The sequence below is a fragment of the Paroedura picta genome, chromosome 2, assembly GCF_049243985.1.
Source record: "Paroedura picta isolate Pp20150507F chromosome 2, Ppicta_v3.0, whole genome shotgun sequence".
In the NCBI taxonomy this organism is placed as follows: domain Eukaryota; kingdom Metazoa; phylum Chordata; class Lepidosauria; order Squamata; family Gekkonidae; genus Paroedura; species Paroedura picta.
The window spans coordinates 135,992,482-136,013,662 of record NC_135370.1 but is presented as its reverse complement, the minus strand read 5'-3'; the positions used below and the strand labels follow the sequence as shown (position 1 = coordinate 136,013,662).

General features: G+C 42.4%; 1 protein-coding gene across 3 annotated transcripts in view; it reads right to left on the bottom strand.

The window, feature by feature from the left end:
* The window catches only part of FMN1 (formin 1), a 212,106-nt gene that overhangs the window by 119,248 nt on the left and 71,677 nt on the right, over window positions 1-21,181 (bottom strand). For all 3 annotated transcript variants that reach the window (XM_077322951.1, XM_077322952.1, XM_077322953.1), the window contains one exon: window positions 14,520-14,581. In XM_077322951.1, the coding sequence (XP_077179066.1) occupies window positions 14,520-14,581 (62 nt within the window). The remainder of the gene's footprint in view (window positions 1-14,519; window positions 14,582-21,181) is intronic.

Genomic DNA, 21,181 nt, shown 5'->3' with positions numbered 1-21,181 from the left:
AAATGTCATTTCTTCACACTCCCATGTTTTCTAACCAGAAGAGATGGGCAATAGTAATGTCACCAATTCTGTGGCTGTCCTGAAGAGTAAAGGAATCCATTTGTCTTCTAACACCGTCCTGAGTCAGTGACAGATACAACCATTTACCCATACTGCTATTTCACACCAATGAGCAGCATATAGGTCCATAGTATAAATGCATTTCATGGGGCAAGGAGGGGGGAGAGAAAAGCAGAATGCTTAGCTTTATTTCAGATATTCAGTGGGATGCAATTATAATGAAATTCTATCTTGAGGAAACCACTGCAACTTAGTATTAATGAGCAGACTTCATGCATCATTAATCTTATTGTAGCGTGACAAGTTTTGTGTTTAAAAAGGGTTAAAAAAACTTGTTTAAAAAAAGATACAGCCAAAACTAGTTGCAGAAGAAGGTTCAATGACATGGTCAAACCAGAGGTGTTGTATGGATCTAATAAGAAAACAGGGCATACTTGAGAGAGAGTTGTCTCTGATCTTGGAGAATGTTTTTGGACACCTAGCAGCTCTTTTATTGCTGTAGCTGATTAAAATGAAAAGCCTCACAACTAAAATGTTCTTTTTGATGAGGTTTTTTTTGCCATGAACTATAGACCTTATAGTCCAGTGGGACAGAAATCCTTTGATCCTCTGTAGTCACATAAATTCAAGGCCATAAAACAGCATTGGTTTTGATTTTATTAGCGTGGCTGATGCCAGACTTGTAGTGTTGCCCTACTTATAAGGCAACCTGGAATCCACTTCCCATTTATTTCTATCATGATCTCTGCATATGAAACAATGGGTATTATTTTGAAAGACAAATAAACAAGCAGTCAGGATTTAAGCCATGATTTAAAAAGTTGGCATCACGGAGCGTATGTCCTTATCCAACGTAATACAAGCCAATTTTTTTTCAAACGGAATTTATCTACAGTAAACAACACTAAGCATCCGGGAAAACAAAACTATTTGGGTTTGGGTCTGGTTCAGTTGTACTGAAGGTGTTCACATTCTGACCAATAAATGTTTGCAACTAAACTGAAATTTAAAAAGATGCATCCATTTTCATGATGATCATCAAAATTCCACACCCAGTATGTACACTGTTAGATTATCTCCATCTAGGCTCTTTCTTGGATAATGGAAAGCTCCTGCCCTCAGCACAGGCCAAAACCACCACCTTATATAGCCTGCCTGTTTATTAAATATGTGCAAACAACCCCTTAGATCAAATGTTAGAAAGAAAAAGTTTTAACCACAGCTTGACTGAGGAACTCCTGCATGGTAAACAAATACTTTCCTCAACCCCATTAGTAATTCCATCTTCACCATTATCTACATATGATATCTTCCTGATTGCTACTTTGCAGCCTTGAAAAGGGCAACTACAGAAGACTGGGAAAATGCCAGGCTTGTATATTTATATTTATTTTATTTCTATACTGTCATTCTCAGAGATTCTCGCATGCTGATTTTATATATTCAATCATAGAATTGGAAGGTACCTCCTGGGTCATCTAGTTCAACCCCCTGCACTATGCAGGACACTCACAACCCTATCGCTGTAACCTGCCACCCCCTTGAACCTTCACAGAATAAGCCTCTCTGTCAGATGGCTATCCAGCCTCTGTTTAATTTCCAAAGATGGAGAACCCACCATCTCCCAAGGAAGCCTGTTCCACTGAGAAACCGCTCTATCTGTCAGGAACTTCTTCTGGATGTTTAGACAGAATTTCTTTGCATTAATTTCATCACATTGGTTCTGGTCCGGCCCTCTGGGGCAAGAGAGAACAACTCTGCTCCATCCTCTATATGGAACCCTTTTAAATACTTGAAGAGGTTATCAGATCTCCTCTCAGTCATCTCCTCTCCAGGCTAAACAGATCAAGCTCCCCAAACCTTTTCTCATACATCTTGGTCTCCAAACCCTCGCCATCTTTGTTGCTCTCCTCTGGACATTCTCCAGTTTGTCTACATCCCTCTTCAAATGTGGTGCCCAAAACTGAACACAGTACTCCAAGTGAGGCCAAACCAGAGCAGAGTAAGGTGGTACCATCACCTCTGGACACGATACTGCATTTGATACAGCCCAACATCCCATTTGCCTTTTTAGTCACCGAGTCACTAGCGATGACATGAGTGATCACAGAGGGTGTCCACTGAAAACAAAACCTGACTCCAGTCACCGTCCACTGAGGCACAGACTGTAAAGATAACTGTTGGACTCGACAGGAGGTGGCAGTCCATCAAGGACCTCCATCCCCAAGTTATTTAGGTCCTGAAAATGTAAGAAGCAGCACCCTGAATTGGGCTGGAAGCACATAAACAGCCACTGCAGGTCTTTCAGCACAGGAATGATATGTGTACCTAGTCTCTGACAGTAGCTGAGCATTTCGGATAAACTGAATTTTCAAGAACGATTAAGAAGACTGTGCCATGTGGAACACTCCAACTGTATCCTGAAATTGTACAGAAGCAACTGTATAATCCAAGTCATGGCAAACCTGGATGATTTAATATGCAAAATACTTAGCAAAAGAATCATATGGGCTCAGTATAGATTCTATCTTCAGAGGCCTGTTTAACACCTTGAGGGCCTAACTGGGTAGAAAGTTGGGATAAAAATACTTAAAATAATTTTACAAACCTTCACAGCCCACAAAAGTTTAACTGGACAGCAACTGTGGCAGAGAGCTCACTTCTTTGAAACAGAGTAGGTACAAATGTGATCTCTCTTGGATTTGGCTGCATTCCATTGGACTTTTCATCCAGTCCTTACTGTCACTCAACCAATATGGAATGGCATTGGGAGAAATGTTTTTTAACATCTAAATGCTTTTTAACATCTATATGCACCCTCTAGCCCAGCAGGTCCAGGGCTACGGACTGGGATGTCACCAATACGTGGATGACACCCAGCTCTACCTCCTAAAGGACGGATGGAAGGATGGAGTCCCCCCCGGATACATTTGCCAATTGTTTGGAAGCGGTGGCTGGATGGCTCAGGCAGAGTCATCTGAAACTCAAACCTTCCAAGACAGAGGTCCTGTGGCTAGGGAGAAGAGGGCAGAACCAGGAAGTGTGCCTCCCATGCTTGGATGGGGTGCAATTAACACCTGCACCAGTTGCAGGGATTTGGGGGTGACTTTTGATGCTTCCCTTTCAATGGAGGCTCAAGTCACGAAAGTAGCCAGGATGGCTTTTTTCCACCTTCGCCAAGCTACTGGTGCCCTACCTGTCCTCAGAACACCTGGCCACTATGACCCATGCAACGGTCACTTCCAGGTAAGATTACTGTAACTCGCTCTGCGCCCGCCTGCGCTTGCCTTTGATCCAGAAGTCACAGCTGGTACAAAATGCGGCTGTGAGGGTCCCCACTGGGACATCTTGGAGGGCCCATATCCAGCTGGTGCTTCATCAACTGTACTGGTTACCTGTCTGTTTCTGGGTCAGGTTTAAGGTATTGGTATTAACCTTTAAGGCCATACGCGGTCTGGGTCCTGCCTACCTGCGGGACCGCTTGCTTGCTTATGCCCCCCGCAGGGCCTTTCACTCTGTGGGTATGAATTTACTGGTTGTCCTGGGCCCCTGGGACATACGCTTAGCCTCGACCAGGGGTCTCAGAAGAGCTAAGGGCCTGCCGGAGTTACCAGCTTTCTGCAGGGCCTGCAAGACAGAGCTCTTCTGCCAGGCATACGGTTGAGGCTGGGGCAGAGTCCTGGGGGAGGGGTTTTCCAACTGGTTCCCAAATTCACCTCGGCCCCGGCTCTCATTACATTAGATTACATCTAGTGCCCCACCCTGAAAAAGGAGGGATTACTAGAAATTATGTTCGCCATTGTGATTGTTATTTTAATGGGGATTTTATTGGGGGTTTATTGTTTTAGAATTCTATGTGTAAACTGCCGCGAGGCTACGGCAAGCGGTGGTATAGAAATCAAATAATAAATAAAAATAAATAAAATAAATAAAATGGTCACTGGGCAAATGGTATGACATCACTTTGGGGGAAAATATGGAAGCCTTTCTTGGAATTGCTTGAAATCACAGTTTCTTATGATTCCTAGAGAGGTGTGACTACTTCCTATTCCCCCCTCCACGATCTCCTAGACATACCTGGCAACCTGATGGTTAGTCCATCCTGATCCCACAATTGCAGGAATCAGCTTTCCCATAAAAAGAGCAATGTAATTCTTGCATCCACAGATGAATAACAATGGAAGACTGAGGGGGAAACGGCTTATCAATACTTCACAGAAGTATATTCATGTATTTTATTTATTCACAGGGAATTGGCCCTGACCTGGATGGCCCAGGTCAGCAGAGGAAGGTAATGGCAAACAAGCAGTATTAGTATCCACTGAGGTCCTTACCTGCCCCAAATCCTACCCACTTCCAACTCCACTCCCAAAGTCTCTGAGCTAGCAACTTTGAATAATTGTCAGAAAAAGCTATGACTTATTTTCCTTCTCAAACACAATCCAGAATCAGACAGTATTGTAGTAATATGGATTTAATTACTAGACAAGACCCTGGGATGAGATTATTCTTTTGAGACAGAGTCTCAAAATGTTGCTCCAACCATACTTGTAATGCTGGAACAACACCTTGTGAGTCTTCTAAGTTGATGTTTTGGATCCTAACTACTAAGTACAGAATTCTGCTTGTGGAATGGGCCTTTGTGCTTTCTCCTTTTGGCTGCAATCCTTTGCCTGTGTAAAGATAAGTCTGAAAGTCCAGGGAACAGCATGGGATGGGTGAGGGCGGAGGGGGGGAGGAAGGGGTCTGCAGCAAGGAAGGGGAAACAGTAAAAATCAAAATAGCTTACGCTCAGCAATGTTTCTATGCTTTTTGTATAAACTTTTAAACAGAAAATATCATCTTGGTTGGATTTATGGGTGCAAACAATCCCCAGGCCTGCCCTTTAACAGTAGGCAGAAGATAAAGTCTAATCCAGGATTCACTACATTTATTCGAATGTGGTATCTCTCTGGTGGTATTAAGAAGAGGACAGGAAATCACTGCATTTAAATAAAAGCAGAACAGTCTGAATCAAATATTGATTTCTCCCCTGCAGTGATAGAGTGGAAAAGGGCATCCAAAACCCCAATTTGAGTTTTAAGTAACAATTTCCTCTGTTCATCCAAACAGAAAAGATGGACTTTCTGAAGTCCATCTTCTATACCTTGGAGGATGCCACATCACTTCCAGTTATTCATGCTAATGTGGATGGGAAGAAAGCACCAATACTTTGTATAAAAATGACTATGCTTCCTAATAGCATCAAGATTTTTTCTGTATGCTGTCAATGGCAACTGATTACACCAGAAGTCTAGTCATGCAAGCAGTTCAGCTGACCACCTCGACAATTATGAGATTTGTACTGAAACCCTTTTTCAATCATCAACATTACTTTGCAAAACAGAATACATAAAATTAGATGTGTTTGCTTGGTATAAAAGGAATGCTTCAGAACATGAAAGTTTGCATCTTTTCGTACACAAAATATTTCCTATGGGCAACCTTTCTTTGCTCTTGACATAAAGTCCATAAAGATGCACAAAAAGGTATCATAAATCAGGAAATAATAAACTCTTATTCCTTTTGCTCAAAATGAGTCATGGTATACCAACAATTCCACTAAGAATTTGTGATCAGTGCAGAGTCACATGCTCAAGTCCAATATCTTTTAAAGCAAAGACATCTGTTCTTCAGCTGTAGAGTGACATTTTTTATTCATCATGTTTTTCTATTTTTCTATTTTAAAAAAATCACTATTATATTTGATACAAGTCAGTAAAACAAAAGAAAGTTTCACATTTAAAAGTGTTAGTTAAAAGTGTGACAACAACAATACATGCATATTCCATTTTGTTCAATGAAATTTACTCCATGTTATATCCTTCTAAAATAATTTCTTCTGATAGATTTAGAAAGGTGTAATTCTTCTTTAGATTGCACTCATACTATTGTAGTATTAAACTAGTGCAGAAAATATAATAATATCATAAAAGCTGCTGGGTTAAATGACACCAAATAATCCCATTCTCTAGTTACACTGCCACCCAAACCCTCCCCTCCCCAGATTGCTGAATCCAAGTGGGAATTCTGACAGGTACCTAATCACTGGCAACCTTCTGCTACTGGCAAGCTCTTCCCTCCTAAGAGATGTCTCATCCCCCCCAGACACATACCTAGCAATTTTGGTGCCTGGGGCAAGGGATGGGCTTGCTGATGTGGGTGCAGGGATCAGAACCTTGTTGTCACCCCAGAAAGCCCATTCATGTTCCAGCCTACCCCATCACCTGATGCTCATCACCACCGCCTCCTCTTTCTATCCCACTTTCAGTCTGTATTCATATGGGAAAGGCCTATCTTTGGGGAAATGGGGTATGTTCATAATCTACAATTTGGTGCCATAGGTTCGTAAGTGCATTGGGTAAAAATGACAAGCAAATTTTAATAATTGTGCATGAGCAACACTTAGAAATTACCAATGGTCCTTCAAGTACAAAGCATTCACCCATGGCCAGTATGCAGGGCAGTTCCTAGGCTCATTTCTGTCAGGACTGATTCTGTGGTAGTCTTTAATGGCTCTGAGAAATCACCTAGAATCAATATCTGTTTATTTACAGTATTTATAGTATGGCTTTCTAAGTCAATATAATAAATAGGATGAGATACTGAACAAGCAACATACAAAAATCACTTTACAGTACCAGAATTACTATACTTCCTAAGAGTTTTCTGTTATGTCTAGAAGGTCAAAGTCCAAAAGGAATAAAATATATCATGAATTGAGCCTCTTGTGGCGCAGAGTGGTAAGGTAGCCGCCTGAAAGCTTTGCCCATGAGGTTGGGAGTTCAATCCCAGCAGCCGGCTCAAGGTTGACTCAGCCTTCCATCCTTCCGAGGTCGGTAAAATGAGTACCCAGCTTGCTGGGGGGTAAACGGTAATGACTGGGGAAGGCACTGGCAAACCACCCCGTATTGAGTCTGCCATGAAAACGCTAGAGGGTGTCACCCCAAGGGTCAGACATGACTCGGTGCTTGCACAGGGGATACCTTTACCTTAGAGCCTCTTGTGGCGCAGAGTGGTAAGGCAGCCGTCTGAAAGCTTTGCCCATGAGGTTGGGAGTTCAATCCCAGCAGCCGGCTCAAGGTCGACTCAGCCTTCCATCCTTCCGAGGTCGGTAAAATGAGTACCCAGCTTGCTGGGGGGTAAACGGTAATGACTGGGGAAGGCACTGGCAAACCACCCCGTATTGAATCTGCCATGAAAACGCTAGAGGGCGTCACCCCAAGGGTCAGACATGACTCGGTGCTTGCACAGGGGATACCTTTACCTTTACCTTTATATCATGAATATTAAGGAATCATATTAGTCTGAAGCATCAAAAGTAGAGATTGTACAGTTTGGCTTCCGTCCTGACCATGGGGTGGAACCATGCTGGTCGCTCTGATGGATGATGTCCAGTTCCAGCTGGATTGGGGCGAGTCGGTAATCCTCATTTTGTTAGATCTGTCGGCCACATTTTTTGTGGTTGATCACAAGTTACTGGTCCATTGCCTTGCTGGTATGGGGACTGAGGGAAGAGCCTTAAGAAACAGTCACAGAGGGTTGACATGGGGGAGGAACTATCTAACCCCTTCATGCTTCTATATGGAGTACCACAAGGGACGATACTCTCTCCCACACTTTTCAACATCTATATGTGCCCTCTGGTCCAGCCGGTCTGGAGCTACAGGCTAGGGTGTCACCAATATGTGGATGACACCCAGCTTATCTTTGATGGACAGTCAGCCATATTCCACCCCCCCCCCCCAGAAACATTTGCCAGTTGTTTGGAAACAGTGGCTTGATGGTTGAGGCAGAGTTGTCTGAAAGGTCCTGTGGCTGGGCAGAAGGGGACATGATCAGGAAGCACGTCTCCCCTGCATTGATCGGGTGCAACTTACACCTGCGCCAGCAGCCAGGAACTTGGGGGTAATCTTTGATGCCTCCTTGTCTATGGAGGCCCAGATCACAAAGGTAGCCAAGATAGTGTTCTTCCATCTGCGTCAAGCACAGCTACTAGCGCCCTACCTGTCCCCGGAACACTTAGCCACAGTGATCCATACAATGGTTACTTCCAGATTAGACTTCTGTAACACACTCTAGGTGGGCCCACCCTTGTCTCTGACCTGGAAATTGCAGTTGGTACAGAATGCAGCTGCAAGGGTCCTCACTTGGTTATCTTGGAGCGCCCACATCTAGCTGATGCTGTGGCAGCTGCATTGGTTGCTGGTTAGCTTACAGATCAAGTTGAAAGTTTTGACCTTGAAGGCTATATGTGTTCTGGGTCCTACCTATCTGTGGGACCGCTTATTTCCTTATGCTTATTTCCTTATGCTTTCCTCTGCAGGTATGAACTTGCTGGTTTTTTCCCAGGCCCCTAGGAAAGTGAGCTTGGCCTAGACCAGGGCCAGAGCCTTCTCAGCCCTGGCCCCTGCCTGGTGGTATGAGCTCCTGGAAGAGCTGTGGCCCCTGAAAGAGCTTTCTGGGTTCCACAGAGCTTGCAAGATGGAGCTCTTCCACCAGGCATTTGGGTGAGGTCGAACTGGAGACTGGGAAAGTAAGATTGGGTCCCTTCCTTCCTTTTGTAATCTGCACCCTCCTAAACTAACATCGCCTGGGATCATCTATTTTGACACTATGACTGCAAGCAGAAGAGTTGAGAATTCACAGGGGAGAATTGGGAACTGACTGTTTTCATCACCAAATTGTCTTTATTGTGCTAATTGTATCAGGTGTTAATGGTTTCTAAAACATTTTTAATAAAAACCGCCATGAGCCATCTGGGCCAAAAGTGGCGGTCTATAAATGTAAAAATAAACAAACAAACAAACAAAAATTAAGCCCCCCCCCCCCCGAACAGCTTTAAACTGTCAGCATGTCTACCAAATCTCACCTCATTATAATGTGGTTGTTCTCACAAAACTACGACCTTTACTAGACAGGACAAGCCACTCAACTATTCCACCCTGCTTTAAAACCTCATGAGTGCTGTATAAACATGTGCCAAATTGTGAAGAGTTAATGCCTCACAGAGCCAGAGAGCATTTGAGTGACAGGCTACTCAAACAGATTTAATTGGATATCATCAGCTGAGAAGAAAGAGTTAGGAACTGACTGGTGAAGAGAAGACAGTTTAGCACTGTTTGAGAACTGAGAAAGTTGGCAAGGAGGAATGGGAGGTTCACTAAAGGCTCCCTTTTCAGGCTATGTCAGGGACATAGCATTTAGTTTAGAGAAGTAATTCCCTGCCCAGTTGAATAGCTCTAGAGTGGAGTGATCCCTGGTATGTCTAGAGAATAATATCTAGTAATGCCTTTTGAAACCTGGTCAGTTAAACTCAAGAACATATATTCAAGTGTATCTAAGTGAGCTCCCAAGTGAGATCAGGGCCTTGCCTGAACTTCAGCAGTTCTGCAGAGCCTGTAAAATGGAGCTCTTCCACCAATCCTTTAGTTGAGACCAGTGCACACCTATTGGATATGGCAATTATTACCAGTCCTTCCCTTAAACACATACTTATGTCTACATTTATTCCTATGTATTGATTGATGTGTACCATCTATTTCCAGGATAGGAATTAATCATCTTCCCCTCAGGTTGTCCAATTCACTCACACTGAGGCCAACAAATTGGGTTTGACTGTTGACTTTATGGAGGAGAGAACAGGATTTTACTCTATTTTATATTTTAATTCTAGTTTTATTCCATTTTACAGGTTATTGTAAACTCTTTCCCTGTTGGCCACCCCAAGACTTTGTGAGGGACAGGATACAAATAAAATTATATATATATATATGTGTGTGTGTGTGTGTGTGTGTGTGTGTGTGTATATATACCGAAAATTAGCTGGAGTTTGTGAACACATTAAGTTACCTCAGATATGTTATTGATTCACCTCAGACATTTTACCCCAGATTTCACCTAACTTTTTCCCCTCTATGTTGAATAAAATATTTTACTTATTTTTGAATTTTCAAACCCCCTAATGTGCCATATTTAGAAGTATGTTAAGGAGAGGAGAAGATCTTTGCTTTTCCCTCAAGTCCTTGGGCATCTGTAACCATTAGCTATATAAAAAAATGGCAAAGCCCTCCTGGGCGAAGCATGTCCAGACTCTGGCCACACTACTGCCCACCCCCAACATCCTCAGCCAGGAGCACTCTGGCAAACTTGCTGCCATTGCGCTCCTGGCCTCTCTGAGAGGCCGTTGAAGGGCTGCTGAATGTGGGGGTGGGGAGGCATGGCTGCTCTCTCCCCTGGCCTGAGAAGCTCATGTGGCTTGCGGAGGCTGTAGCAGGGCTTTTCACCCTACGGGTGAGAGTGGCCAGGAGGGCTGCTTGCGGCTACCTCTCCCAGCCTCGCTGGTCATTTTCAGGGTGTGTGTGTGTGGGGGGGAAGGACACAGCAGGCTCTTTACAAGCCCTTTTGTAGCAGCTCCACCACTAGGAGCCACCTCCCCACCCTGAGAGAAGGCTGCTGAGCCCTCTCGGGGCTCTGCCAGCCCTGTGGTGCCAGGGGCCTCAAGTATCCATCCCCACCCCGACTCCCAGACCAAAAAGCAGCCAGCCATGAAGCACTCCTTGTTTATAGAACTAGAGGTATTGGGAGTTCCAAAGGGCTTGTGAGTTGGTTGAGGAACATGGGAATCGTAGTATCCTTATTAGGGACATGTACAGTGCATTCTACCTTGACGAGGGGCTGCCATTCCCTTAATACTGGTTAGAGGGAGAAATGGTAGTGGGATACAGACTGACCATTCTAGGAGGAGGAGGTCTGGCTGCTAGTTGGCCACTCCTCCTTAAAGTTGACAGGCCATCCCTGGCTACTGGCAGGGCATGGTCGGGGGCATGAAATTGCAAGCTCCAGAACAGGAACCTTAGTGGGGAAAATACTATATACAGCACTCTCCAAAACAGGATATTCATAATCTTAGAGAAACTGGTACAAATTTACTGCCCCAAGAAAGAGCACTGAACACAGGAAAAATTACAAAGATCATGTGTGCGTATTAAGTGCTGTCAAGCCACTTATGGAGACCCTATGAATTAGTAAAGCACATGTTACAGAGTACTGTATTTTTATAATGACTGAACAAACATGTTTGCCAGCTCAACCCACATACAGTGTTGCCAGTCCAATGTTGGCAACAGGCTGGAAACTTATCAGGGTGGGAAGTGGCACTATCTCATGAGGCTATAACCAATTTTCCAATGCAATCTAGAAGTGACTTCATCATGTAATGGTGATGTTCTAGCATCCAGCCCTTATTTAACCTTAGAGATTTGGGTGAATGCTAGAGCATCACCAACACTGTAATGTCATATCTGGGTCACACCAAAAGGGACCTCATGATTTTAGTGTGGCAGTGATCACCAATAATTTCACTCAGCATTTTGCCTTCACTGCCCAGCTCACGAGAAGCATGAAGAGTGGGCAGGGGTGGGAGATCTCCTATCTAAGCAAGAGACTCTAACAACAAACCTGAACAGTTGGAAAGGAATTTTACAAAACACAAGAAACAAAACTATATGCACCATCTTTTCTAAGGTTTCCCAAAAAACTATACACTATGCAGCACAATAAAACCTCAAGATGAATTAATGTCCAACCCCCTTCCCATCCTCTACCTTCAAGTAACACATAATAATTATTTAAAGAGCAAAATGGTAAATGGGTGACATCCAAACTGCAAATGAAACCAATGTCTGGTAAGTTATGCAGGCATGGAAAGAATAATTTAGTTAGTAATTCTACAAGTTTCAGCAGTGGTCAATGGTTTAAAAGAAAACAAAAATATTGTAGAGAAGAATAAGGGGTCAGCTGTTTCCTGCCTTCCTCTGGCTTATGACCCCCAGTACCAAGAAGGTACTCATAAGAACATAAGAAGAGCCCTGCTGGATCAGACCAATGGTCCATCTAGTCTAGCGTCTTGTCTCACACAGTGGCCCACCAGTTCCTGAGCTGCCACCCACTACTACTTCAAGGGATATTGAATGCCTTTATTCATAAGGAAGATTATTTGATTTTAGTTAGTTTTAATATCCTTTTTCAACAGTTGCTCTGTGCTTTTGGATTTACTGTAAAATGGTTAAAATATGCACTAGGAATAAGGCTGGACTAGATGACCCTGGAGGTCACTTCCAACTCTATGATTCTAAGGCCCTGTGGAACTCAGTTGGTTCTACAGGCACCATGTCAGCTTCCCTACCACTAGAGTTGCTTGCTTTGATCCCAATTTAAATTCTGCATCTCTGCACAGAATAAATAGTTCTCTCCTCCACCATCTGATCCCTGCAACAACACTGTGAGTGAGAAAGAAAGAGAGCTCAAGGTAAGCTTCGTGTCTAAGTGAGAACCTGAACTCAGGATTCCCTAGCTCTAATTCAGCAACTACAGACCTCCATGGTATATCAAACACAGGTGCATTTCCTAGTGTTTCATTCCCTCTACTCTTATCCAATTTTTAAAACATTGTTCTCTCAAGAACTTCTAACATTTCAATGGCAGAAAATCATACTGTAGAACAAAAATGAATCATAGAATCATAGAGTTGGAAGGGACCATACAGGCCATCTAGTCCAACCCCCTGCTCAACGCAGGATCAGCCCAAAGCATCCTAAAGTGGTAGGGAATAGGGATCTCAAACTCTGTGATAAAAATTGTGATTAAAAAACCCTGTTACTATAAACTCACCCTACAATGGCAGGTTTCACTTTGTCATGTTGACTTGGAAATAAACCTTACAGATTTCCATGGTTTCTATTTCCAAGTAATTGAGTTTTGTGCCAGTTTGCCAGCTCAGTGAGATTTCTGCTATGATTCAAAGAACATTTTCCTGCGTAGCTAATCTCAAACTCTTTAGTATATTCATGTTAATTAGAACTATTAGAATTTCATTGGATAACTGTAATGAAATAGATATTTCTCTATATACAGACAACTGCTATTTTAAAAGATATTGCATGTGTAATATTGCTTCCATTGACTGAGTGTAGCATATTCAAATTAAACGAAGCAACAATAATACAACCCTGTTTTTCCTTCAGTAAGAGATGCTGAGCTGACCTCTAGTGAGAAAGACAGGAAATACACTTCTGTAAAATAGCTCAAGATGGGTAGTTCTGTTAGTCTGTCTGTAACAGCAGAAAAGAACAAGAGTCCAGTAGCCACTTAAAGACTAATAAACGTTTGTGGCAGGGTATGCTTCAGGCATCTGTAACAATTTCATGTCTGTCTCTAAGAGTAAAAGAATCAGCCTCTACCAATGGGCAAAAGGAAGTCCACTAATGGGGAGATAACTAAAAATGCAGATGTTATGTTTGCACTGTGGTAAAGTGGAAAGTAACTAACTACAATCTAAGGAAATAGCCAACTTGGAAGCAGAAAGCAAAAAGAAAAAAATATGATAGCCCGCATTCTAACATCTTGAGCATGGATGGAAATTGGCTTTAGCAAGTTCAGAAGAATTTAGCCCCATGGATATATGCTAAGGATGACAGCATAAAGCTGAAGATAATTTTTTAAAAAGCGCTATCTTTTAAAAGTGCCATCTTTTCAGGATTCTTTGTATAATTGTCTCTCTTTATGTTCGGGTAGATTTATGATAGGCTGACCACAAGAATTGGAGCCCAATTATTGTGTGTTCACAATTAAGATTTACAATAAAGAGCATGGATGCTAAGCTAATAGGGAGAGGGCTGCTTCATCACACTTTCCCCCTCCTTTCACCATTCATACCCCACCATCAGAAAACGCAAACAGGAATGTGTTTTAGATTGGGTTGCTGCCCAGTCACAATATGACTGTGCACACTGAAGAGAATATCCTATTTGAACTGAGGGCACATTGCTTTGTGGTATCAGAGCAACACGGACTGCATTATTTTAAAAATCCATAAACAGAGAAGGGAGGGCGGGAAAAATGCTGCAGAGACTGTTGCACATTTCTCCTTCCGAACAGGTTTTCCTGTTTTCACCTCATCATGCAGCGTGACAAGAAAGGGAGAAGTGGATTCTACTGGTTTCCTTCATCGCATGGCAAAGAGGATGAAAACTCACACCACCGAGTGGAGCTACGAGTTACTGCCATGTGGAAGCAGCATTAAAACCCATGAACAACGAGAGGCCGAGCAGATGTAAATTCCTCATGTGGAAATGGCCTGTGCTCCTTGTGCTGGTCCCAACCTCATTACTTTCAACAGAAAGATCATACAAGCAAAAGGATTGGCACACTGAATGACAGGTCTTTCAAGGAAGAGAGGTTGTGTGCATAACAGAGCTCCAGATAAGGACAACTAATGCAGTGTATGTCTGGAATCATTTGGAGAACAAACTATTTCTAATGCAAAACATATATAACAATATACACTGGGTTACACCAGTTTTCAATATTTTATGAAAAAGAAAAATGTTTTACAGATTTGAAGAACCAGAAATATTTACCTTCAGTTTTTCAATTTCACCTTTGTGCTCCTTCTTTAAGTGCAAAATAGCAGCATGGTATTCTGCAAAAGAAAAAAACCACTAGTAAAGTCAATGATACAAATATGACTGAAGTTGTGGTTTAAGTTGTGGTTTAAGCCTGTTGGACACCACGGGGATATTCCAAATGAATCTGTTCTGACTCTTGAATAGAAAGGATGATACACTAGGGATATCATTTAGATTCAAATTCAAATCAAATTTATTTTAATACAGCACTGCGGCCAGATAAAACAGATAGCAAGAAAAAACATTTCAGAGTAGAAAATTGCAAAATCAGGGAGTCGGTACAAAATTTAAAATATATAAAATTGTATAATTAATGCGTACATTATAAAAAATGCATAGTAAAATTCCTCTAAAAATCTTCACTTAAGCTTAAGTTGTCTTTCCCGGGTGCTAAGCACATGCGCACAAAATTTGGCAATTTGCTTAATAATATGGCCCCTACTATTCCACAGGAGGAATTTTACTTTTTCTTTGTTTGAGCTGGTGAAGGAATTCCTGAGTAATGGGAGTATGAATTTATTTCTCGCAGAGCTAAAAGTAGGGCAACTTAAGAGGATGTGTTCGATTGACTCTATCTCCCCGGAATTACAGGGGCAGTCTTTCAGCTAATGGAGTTTTTTTGAAGCGACCCACCAGCATGGCAGAAGATAACGCAGAGCATCTAGCTAGTGTGAATGCTCTCCTATAGTATTTTGTTTCCAAATAGGAGAGATAGTCTGCAGAGGCTTGAATATATCTGGAACACAGTGGTGCAACATACCTAGAGGAGCAAGAAAGGTCAGTTTGATATTCTGTGTCCTCAGTCCTTTGTTTCACTACAATTTTCACCTGATCGTACCCCAACTCAAGTAGTGAAAGTGAGGAAAAGCCTAATTTTATAATTTCCCTCTCGGTGGCCAACAGCCACTGGGATTTAAAATTGTCACAGAGGATTGAAGGAAGTAAACCAGCTGTGGCCCAGTGCGCCTTTAACCATAGGGAGATGGATTAAATTACTGCTTTCGCTTTGATTTTTAGAAACCCTGTCTCTAGGCGTAGCCATGAATTCGAAACACAGTTTGGAACATGAAGTAATACTCTAAGAAATTTTATTTGAACCCGCTCAAGGGGGGCAAAGCAAGAGGTTGGTGGCCCTAAAAAGGTCCCGTACACCATTTGAGCAATTGTCTTAGCTTGGAAGAGTTTGAGTGCTGCTGGAACAAAATAGGCTCCTATCATTTAGATTTGCATTTTTAAAGGCTTGAGTTTTTGTCCATTTCCATACTGAAATTCGCCTTTTCAGGCATAGGCCTGAATTGCCCCCTCGCTTGCCCCACAGCAATGGAATCTTCAGAAATCCAGTTTTCACTTTTTGAACTGGGGTCTAATGAGGTCTATTTCCGGACTATTCAGTGCAGAAATGCATGCATTCAGTTTTTCGTGGTGCCAGACATTTTGATTGCTTGGGCATGCCCCTTTCCTCATTGTCATCCTCCCTCCTCCCTACCTTCCTCCCCCTTTCCAAGGAAAACTTGCCCTACCACAACCATTATCTTCTTCTCTCTTCCTGTACCTCTTTCACCCCAATAGCACCCCTTCATTCCATGTTCCCTCACCTCCCCCCTTCCCCCAAGGTGTTTTTTCTTAACAATAAGGTTATTGCATTACAACGCTGCTGTGTTGTAGCAAGCAAGACTGTTTTTTGTCCCTGGAGGATTGGAGAAGGCAGGCAAACTCACAGCTGGCTTCAAAAGGATGGGGGATAGGGAGAGTCCCTGCTGTGAGTGGGGTGGGGGAGAGAAAAGGAATGGTGGAGAAATTGGAGTTATTCTGCAATATACTACTGTGAAAGAAGTTTGGGGGAATATTTGGGAAGAAAATCATTAATGGGGAGAGTGGGTTCCCCCCGCAGAGAGCACCTGCTGTGTGCGGGGGAGGGGGATCTTGACTATAAGCAATTTCAGACTTAGGGAATGCAGACATTTGGAGCGGGGTATAGAAAAGTGCTCCTCCATCCTGGGTGGTGGTAGCAGGGTGGTCACTATATGTGTGTCTCTGCATATGACTGAGGACTGCCCCAGGATGCCCCTGTTGATCACTGCTACAGCACGGTATTGGTGGACAGGTGGAGGGTTAATGCCCCTGGGATTGCTCACTATCCCTTTCACATGATGCTCCTTGATGCTGCATAGCGTGGCTGGTACATCATGCAGCACAGGTGCGGATTGGGGAGGAGAAGCATGAAGACTTCAGTGCTCTGACTGTTGCCCCCACTGGGGAGTATTGTTCAAAAGGGATGGTGTGTTGATCTCTGGGCTCCAGCAGCTCTCTGCCCACCCACCTGCACTGCAGGAGCGACCAAGACACCCCCCCCATGCAGTTGTAATGCAATAACCTTATTGTTTTTAAAAATTATCTTGGGGGGAGTGGGTAGGCAAGAAAACATGCAATGAAGTAGCACAATTAAAAGAGGGGTGGAAGCAGGCACCATTTTGCACACACCCCTCTTTGGGAACAGGATGGGAATAAAGCATTATGGGAAGCTGCCTCCTTTTAACTCTAATGCAAAAAACATGAGGCAAATCCAGAAAACATGAGCCTGGAAAAAGAGGGGAAGAAAGCCCAAATGCAGGAAGCTGAGTGCCAACTCGTATCATCCAACTGAAGTCCAAAGTGAGGCTAAAATGAGGTATGTTTCCTAAAGCGGAAATGGTCAGGGAAAACTGGTCTTTTGTGCAGATACATGAAAACGTTGTAGTAGTACGAAACACTGGATCCAACAAATTCATGATTCCATTTCTTAAATCAATCTTGCTAAACTTTTAATTTTGTATTCAAGACTGAAATAGTTGCAGAAACAATATTTTCCAGAAATCTATAAACACATAATGGATTTAAATGCACTTTTATATAAATAGCTTCCAGGAAGAATCCCTTTCCAAGAAGGTTCAAGGGTTGTGAGTGTCCTGCATAGTGCAGAGGGTTGGACTAGATGGTCCATGAGGTCCCTTCCAACTCTATGATTATAAGCAATTGTCATGTAAAGCAAGGAAGGGGGAGTGCTGGTGTGGAAAATAAGTGAGCAGCACTTGGGAATATTAATAGAATGTGGTGAACTGCTTGTGTGAATGCACATCCATGCATAGGATCACTGAAAGTTATTCAGGAGCAAGTATGTGTGAGGAGAGGGAACAATACACCGCAGGTACTGCCAAAAACAAGCTCATCTGCAATGACCTGGAACATTCAGTTGGTTATTACTGCTATTTATTATCAGTGTTAGTGTTAGGAATATTTAATGTGTTTAATGTGGCAGTAGGTGTTAGACTAGACAAAAGGAAACAAGCCTATGTCCATAATAATGCCCTCCCCCCCCAATAAGGCTAAGGTGATAAGAAAGGAAATGATTAACATTTATTTGGTGCTGGGTGCTAGTATTGATACAGCCCAGAGACCTTATCATTTATATTACATACACACTCAAAGCACTGTGCTGGAGGTTGTGTTGATAGAACAAGCAAGTAAAGTGGGATCAGAGTGGCCGAGGAAACAATTGCTAAAGGGACCGTATCCTAATGGTCTCTTAAGGGAAGAGAGTGAAGTGGCTTCAGAAAGAGAAAGTAGGTATATCGTGAACTGTTATTGGGCCAACAAACAGGAATAGAAATCCCTCTTGTTTTTCAATCCATATTCACTTGGTGATAGAGGACAAGGACATGGTTTTTCTGACCCAATCAGCTGTATGGTGCAACCACAATACCAGAGGTGCTTTCTTATTTTGAGGAATACAGAAAGAATCAGCTCATGCATGAAGCTTGTTTTTAACCAGTCATGTTGAGAACACAGTTTGGTTCTGGAAGCAGCATACATAACTGGTTCTTTGTGCCCTCACTCTGCACAGACAATTGTAAGTTTCAAGTTGGATGTGACTTTGGAGTCCATCGGGCAAAGTCTGAGAAAATGATCAGCCAGCAATAGAATCATATAATGATAGAATTGGAAGGGAATTCCAGGGTCATCTAGTCCCACTCCCTGCACAATGCAGGAACTCACAACTACCTGCCCACCCCAATTTCATGTCCAAGTGATTCCCCCCAAAAAACAAACGAACAAACAAAAAAATCACCGAAGTCCAGCCTGGCCTGGAGGAAATTCAACTACCATCCCACAGTGGTGATCAGCAATTTCCTGGGTATGCATGGAAGGTCCACAAGAGACACATCCTGGCACATCCATTCCTGCCTACCCACTTGCAATCTGCCTAAGTTCATAAAATCAGCATTTCTGTCAGATGACTAACTACCCTTTGCTTAAGAAATTCCAAAGAAGGAGAACCCACCACCTCCTTAGGAAACTTGTTCCACTGAGGAACCACTCTGTCAGGAATTTCTTCCAGATGTTTAGCCAAAAATTCTTTTGAATTAATTTCAACCCATTGGTTCTGGTCCGATCCTCTGAGGCAACAGAAAACAACTCTGCTCCATCTTCTTGTGACAGCCCATCAAGTATTTGAAGATGGTTATCCTATCCCCTCTTAGTCACCTTCCCTCCAGCCTAAACAAACCAAGCTCCTTCAATCTTTCCTCATACAGCTTGGTCTTCAAACTCCTCACAATCTTCATAGCCTTCCTCTGGACACTCTCCAGTTTCTCTACATCTTTCTTCAATTGTGGTACCCAAAACTGAACACAGAACTCCAAGTGAGGTCTTACCAGAGCAGAGTAAAGTGGTAACACCACCTTGCATTACCTGGACACTATACTTCTTTTAATACAGCCCAAATCCCATTTGCCTTTGTAGCTGCCGAGTTACACTGCTGACTTTTATGGACTACTAAGATCCCCAGAACTTTTTCACATGTACTACTGCCAAGACAAGTCTCACCTATCCTATAATGATGCATATGATTTTTCTTACCTAATTGAAGAACTGTACATGTATCACTATTGAAATTAATTTTTGCCCAGTTTTCTAGCCTGTTGAGATCATTTGTATTCTGATTCTGCCTTCTGGTGTGTTTGCTACGCATCTGAGTTTAGTGTCATATGCAAATTTAATACGTACCCCCTCTATCCTTTCATCCAAATCATTTATAAATATGTTGAACAACACAGGGCTCAGGACAGATCCCAGAGGAACTCCACTCATCACTTCTTTCCAGGATGAGGAATAATTTACAAGCACCCTTTGGGTGCATTCTGTCAAAGTAACTTGCTCAAAAAAAGAGATAATGACTTGTTGATATGACTTGTTCTTGAGAAAGCCATGCTGACTCTTAGTAATTACAGCCATCTGCTCTAGCTGCTCAAGGACTGACTGATGTTCTGTTCTAAAATTTTGTTATCTATAAGCATCAGGCTGACAGGTCAGGAATTACCCGGATCTGCCTTTTCCCACTTCTTGAAGATGGGGGCAACATTTGCCCACCTCCAATCTTCTGGCACTTCATCTGTTCTGCAAGAATTGTCAAATATAATGGACCGAGGCACAGAAATTACATCTGCAAGTTCTTTTAGTACCCTTGGATACAAATAATCTGGCCCAGAGGATTTGGTTTCATTTAAAGAAACTAGGTGTTTATTGACTACCCCTACAGTGATCCTAGGCAACTACTCCAATCCCTCATCATGTGAAATGATTTTGCCACTATAGCAGGGGGTGGGGAGACAAATTAACAGTCTGAAATATGAAATGGATTAAAAATAAATCACCAGGTATCATACTATCTTTATACTAAAAATAATTGGCACACTTGGAATATTACATAAACATATCAACATATCAATGAGAAGTGCATTGAGTAGCAAGGTAGCATTTTCCCTATGAGATAAGAGAGATTGCAGTTGACTTTTAAAACAAATAGTTTTTAGCAACAAAGTTCAAAATTTGGACACTTGACATTACATTTTCTTAAAGTACTTATGCTCTTATTTCTATCTTTATTATAATAAATATTCCTGTTATGCTATTTAATTATTAAACACTATGACACATCTTATTTTAAAATGTTTTATTTGAAAAGGTGTGTTCTTCCAAGCCCAGATTTGTACATGTTGTCATAAAAGGAAGTAAAATTAACATTGTATCATTTATCAACTACCCTTTTCCTATCAATGGCCTCCGCCTATGGGTCACATGTGTGGGAGGGACATGTTAGCTTTTCTTTTATAAACCACACGAAGAACAGCTCTTAGCTACTTGATCTGTAGTGAAGGTAAATAGCACTGCAACATTATGCAGCATTAATCTAAGCCAACTGATTTCCTCTCTTGAAAATCTGCTTCAGTGTCTAGTTAGGGGTGTGCAGTCTTTTTTAAACTGGCAATTTTCTTTTCAGGTCTATCCCCCCCATTTCAGGATTTTTGAAAAATACACTTGCAAAGAAAAATACCAGTTATAAAAAGCCAGACCAATTTTGGCTTCTTCAGCAGCACAGAAAATCCAGGCTAGGCTTGCTTCTCCTGAAGTCTAATTTAAATTGGACTTTAGAAGAAAGTCCAAGGGAGCTGCTGAGCCATGAGGCTCTCCAGTCTCAAGAGAACAATATGTATCCCAGTCTGGTTTCTGGCCTGGCCATGGGGTAGAGACAGCGCTAGTTGCCCTGACAGACGACCTCCGTCACCAGCTGAACCAGG